Genomic DNA, 5,000 nt, shown 5'->3' with positions numbered 1-5,000 from the left:
CTAATAGGCAAGAATTAGAGTGAGAAAAAAGGAAAAATTGGTCATTTTAACTTTTAACCCTTTGGCTCAATTGGTATTGTAAGTTATGCTGTGACTTGCAGAGTAGTTATAGTGCTGGAAATTTTTAAAAGGCAAGAGGGAGCACTTTGTGTTCATTTCTTAAATCAAAATGTTTGGCAGACTTAAGGAAATCAGTATTTTGTTCTGATAGGATTTTTTTTAATCCTTTCATTTTCTTTTATTTCTTTTCCTTTTAGTTCATTTTATTTTATCTTTATTTTCTTTCATGTTTTCTTTCCATATATATATCTATATATATATATATATATATATATATATATATATATATATATATATATATATTGCCTTTTTTTTTTTTTTTTTTTTTCTTTTCTTTGTATACAGCTTCTGAATATCTGAAGAAATCCATACTTCCCATTCCACGTCATCTATTATGAATTTTTATGTCTTGACTCACCATTTGCATATTCTAAAAGCCACCTACATTTTCCTCTCTTCTGCAGTGGCAAGAGGCCAGTGTGTGAATGAGCACATTGTGGTGGGGACACCAGGCAAGGTGCTGGACTGGGTCAAGAAGTACAAGTGCCTAGATCTGAGCCAGTGCAGGGTGTTTGTGCTGGATGAAGCTGACGTCATGATTGCCACGCAGGGACATCAGGTAATATGAGAGATGAGGTGCAGTTAATTATTCAAATATTTAAGTTAATCTACCGATTAACTTAAATATTTGAATAATTAACTTTTATGAGCAAGATGTTACTTAATCAGGGTGATTTAATGAAGGAATTATGTAATCAAGAATGCTAATCAGGTAATTAATTTAAAAGGTATTTGATTGAAGAGTTCAGTTAACTTCTATTCTTTATTGAAAAGCATTTGATTGAATAGATAGATTATATGATAGTGTAGTTTACTGATCAGGAGATTAATGTAACGGGATAGTATTTATTTGTGTTTAGTCTTATTTTTGCAAGCAGTCATAATAATAGTTCCTGTACCTAGATATAGAGGAGCAAGCATATATATGCTGTTCATACATAGCATTTATACCTTGTATTCTTTGTCATTTACCTAATTCACTATTGCTTAATATCTCTTGCCTCTCCCTGAATGAGTAGGACCAGTCAGTGCGGATCCACAAGCACCTCCCCTCCACCTGCCAGATGATGTTGTTCTCTGCTACCTATGAGGATCAGGTAGTGGAATTTGCTGAGGCCATCATACCCAGCCCAGTCATCATCCGTCTTCACAGGAATGAGGAGACACTAGAGAACATTCGTCAGGTAAGACTTGGACTTTGCTGGTGGGTTAAAATTTTTAGTGGGGGAAATAATATTCTTTTATTATCGAATGATGCATTGGGTATAATGTTATAAGGGGCTGCTGGAGAAGAGGGCATCTAAGTTCCTTTTGATGTTTACTATTAAATTAAGTTTCTGTAGGAGATGGTCTTCTAACCCTAAATTTACTCTCAGATGTACGTGGAGTGTAAAAATGAGGAGGAGAAATACCTGGCCATCTCAAATATCTACACCATCCCAGTTGGCAACTCCATGTTCTTCTGCCATACCAAGCGAAGTGCTAGTTCCTTGGCCTCGCGTTTGAAACAGGATGGGCACCAGGTTGCACTGCTGACAGGTGAGAGCAACCCTTCTTCAATAATTTCTTTTTATATCTGCTACCATTTTTTTTACTTTTCTTTTCTTTTCTTTTCTTTGGAAGTTATGAATATATACATAATTCCTTCTAAGAGTATAGATTTATATATATACATATGTATGTGTAAACATAGTTGAAATTTTATTCCTTCATTTTATGCATGGTTAAATTAAGTATGTTTCTTTTGCAGGTGACTTGACACCAGATGAGAGGGTCAGAGTACTTACTCGTTACCGTGAGGGCCAAGAACGTGTCCTCATCTGCACCAATGTCCTTGCTCGTGGCATTGACGTTGAATCGGTGAGATGGTTGCTTTAGTTCAGTCATACTTGAAATCTAAAAACACAATGTGGATTTTATGCTTTCACATCCTATCATTCTTTCACATTCCAGATCTGAATGTTTTTGTTTGATACTTTTCTGATTCTCTTTTATACACCTCAGGTCAACTTAGTAGTAAACTATGACCTGCCAGTTAAGCCTGGCTCACGAGAGGCTGATTGTGAAACTTACCTCCACCGCATCGGTCGCACAGGAAGGTTTGGCAAGACTGGCAATGCCATTAACATTGTGGAAGGACGCAGCGACATCCTCATCTTAAAGGAGATCGAGAGCCACTTCAGTGAGTCACTTTTTGTGTTGGTATCAATTGGGATGGAAGGATATATATCACACTGCATTTGCTCCCATCTTCCTCTTCCTCTCCTGTCCCCCCTCCCCAGCCTAATAGACAGTTAAGACATTTAGATTTTAGGCTTATTTTGGCAAACTCATAATGGATAAGCCAGTAATGTTGTTGCTTTTTTTTCAGATATTAAGATTGAGAAATTAGACTACAACAATGTTGAAGAAATTGAAAAGCTTGGGGAAGACTAGAGGAGGCACATTATTGCTCCCTATCAGCCTCACCATAGATTGCCGCAGCCACCAACTTTGTAGGAGGAGGTAGTTTTCACTCCTGCATGCTGATTAGCCTATTAAGGAGACACTCTTGTATCATTTGGACATGGCAGCGAGGGTTATCAAAGCTAACACTTGAGACACTATAAAAAGCACAGAGAATTCAATACTTGTCAAGGATGAAGGTTGAAAAACAGATTTATCAAGTAGAACTGAAAATTTCTACTAGCCTTGGGGCATGAGAGGAAATGTTGTGGCTCTAAAGGCTCAGGATGTATGAGATATACGATAGTGAAAAGACGAGCAATCTCTTTTGTCTGTATATATATAACTCGCATTAATTTATTGTGGCATTAAATGTGCAAGGCGGGAAGAGAGTTGAAAATAAAGTTGGACTCATGACACTGTGATTTAAGAATATTATCATACTTTGTAAATGAATTTCTGTAGTATAAGGTTTCAGAGACAATATTCATTTCCACATCTGAGTATTAATTAATGCATCTCCAACTCACAAGAAAAAATCTCATTCCACAAAGTTATTATGTACCAATCATGTTGTTATCTTTCTCATGAGTAAGTGACTTGTTCCTAATGCATTTCATGAAATAGTTGCAGATTTAGGTTTATTCATGAAATAGTCTATAGAATTTGATGAAGATAAAGTCATAAGTGTTTATTTTTTTGTACATGTAATGTAAGTATCACCTCAGTGAATTGGTGCAAAATTTATATATTAAGGTGACCATATACTGTATATAGATGGCATTAAAATGACATTTCTGGTTTAAATACATAATGGACAAGAAAGTGTGTGTATGAAAAGCATCTTATGGCTTGCCATTTGTGTGGCAGCTGATTTTAAACAGTTGATATTCTTAACAATTTATTATCTGATGCAAATGTTAGTTTGGCACCTGCAACTGGATGTGACTAAGTCTTTTCTTGCATATCATTAACAATTTATTAAGTTTAATGTTAGTTCTACTTACTAGTGGCAGGTGTCAATATGGATAAAGGATATATAACAAGAAATGATCATATTAATTTTAGAAACTGGAGAGCAATAATGCAAGTTAGGAGAAAAAAAGTGAATCAGAAAATTATTGATAAACTATAGTTCTTGTCAAAGATGAAAATGTAGTACTGAGAACTGAATCTTGTATCTTGTCTGTGATTTTCCCAGCTGGAATCAACCATTGTAAGAATGGTACTGAAGTCTTTAAGTGCCCTTGATGATGCATGACTAATCTCAGGCTTTCATTGAAATTTTACAGCTTCATATTTTGTCTTTGTAAGTTTTTACATTTCTTTGGATTTTTTTTAATGCTTTGATGCTAGCAGATGTATGATGTTGGTGATGTATTTTTAATTAAGGATTTTTTATTTCCTTTTATTCTGTCTTGGGTTTTAATCAGTGTTTCTGTTTATTTGTTTAAGTGAAACTCTACCTCTGCTTTGTTGTAATCACCCTTAAGGGCCTTAGGATGTCTAGATTGCAAGGATCAGATACTTTGAAAATTTTATGATCCAATAAGTCCTTCCATTAAACTCTGTATTGGTTAAATGTACAATGAAGAAACAAACTGTGATATAATTGTCAAAGTGAATGCATTTTTATGCTCTGTGCTAGTTCTCAATAAGTGCTCCATGGTGTATGCAGATTAGCTGCCAATTTCCTTGACAATGCTCTTATAACAGGAGAAAATGCAATTGATTATGAAAGAAATCCCGAACTGGAACATATAGAAATAAAAAATTAGTCAAGATTAATGAGAAAAAGTGATACCAAAAGTCTGTGGCGCATGTGAGAATTAATTAACTTTCCCTGGACATCATCATATTATGGTATTTATCAAGAAAGGAATTTGGCTGTACTATCTCGCAGTCCTAAATAGACAACATGACTTAGTGGTCTTATTGAAAGCCATTGTTATGTAGTTTGATGGATGGTTTTTAATTTTACACTTTTGTAAAGGCATGGCACATGGTCGTTTTTCATACTAGATGTATTAGTTACTTTACCACACTGTTGTAACATGATTTCATCTTTATAATAAACCACTTTTGATTTATGAATGATGATGAGGGGCTTGCTGATTGCACTTGACATATATGCAATTGTGACAAACAGAAATTTGATGGAAGTATTAATGCCTACTGAAAAGACATAAACACAGAAGATACATGTGCAAGTGAGTGTTCATTGCTAAAAAATAGCATAATTGTGTAGTGCAAAGAAGCAGTTATCACTTCATTGATTTGTAATTAACTTATATATGTCACTATAGACAGAACAGAATCATATATAGAAGATTGTATCTAATGGGCTTTTTCATTGGTACATTTTATGAGTTTTATATAGTTGCTCAAGGCTCTTAATGCTTAAAATGCACAAACCCAAGAAGAAAAGAATAATT

The 5,000-nt window shown here is 34.6% G+C and overlaps 1 protein-coding gene across 1 annotated transcript in view; it reads left to right on the top strand.

Annotated features, from left to right (window-relative positions):
• The window catches only part of LOC125028011 (DEAD-box helicase Dbp80-like), a 15,150-nt gene that overhangs the window by 10,081 nt on the left and 69 nt on the right, over positions 1-5,000 (top strand). Inside the window, exons 5-10 of the mRNA XM_047617267.1 lie at positions 525-679; positions 1,140-1,304; positions 1,497-1,659; positions 1,871-1,980; positions 2,125-2,302; positions 2,492-5,000. The exon at positions 2,492-5,000 is cut by the window's right edge and continues 69 nt beyond it. Of these exons, the coding sequence (XP_047473223.1) occupies positions 525-679; positions 1,140-1,304; positions 1,497-1,659; positions 1,871-1,980; positions 2,125-2,302; positions 2,492-2,556 (836 nt within the window). The 3' untranslated portion in view covers positions 2,557-5,000. The remainder of the gene's footprint in view (positions 1-524; positions 680-1,139; positions 1,305-1,496; positions 1,660-1,870; positions 1,981-2,124; positions 2,303-2,491) is intronic.

The sequence above is a fragment of the Penaeus chinensis genome, chromosome 8 (genome assembly GCF_019202785.1).
Source record: "Penaeus chinensis breed Huanghai No. 1 chromosome 8, ASM1920278v2, whole genome shotgun sequence".
In the NCBI taxonomy this organism is placed as follows: Eukaryota; Metazoa; Arthropoda; class Malacostraca; order Decapoda; family Penaeidae; genus Penaeus; species Penaeus chinensis.
The sequence above is the reverse complement of the archived record's forward strand: the minus strand, read 5'-3'. Positions and strand labels throughout refer to the sequence as shown.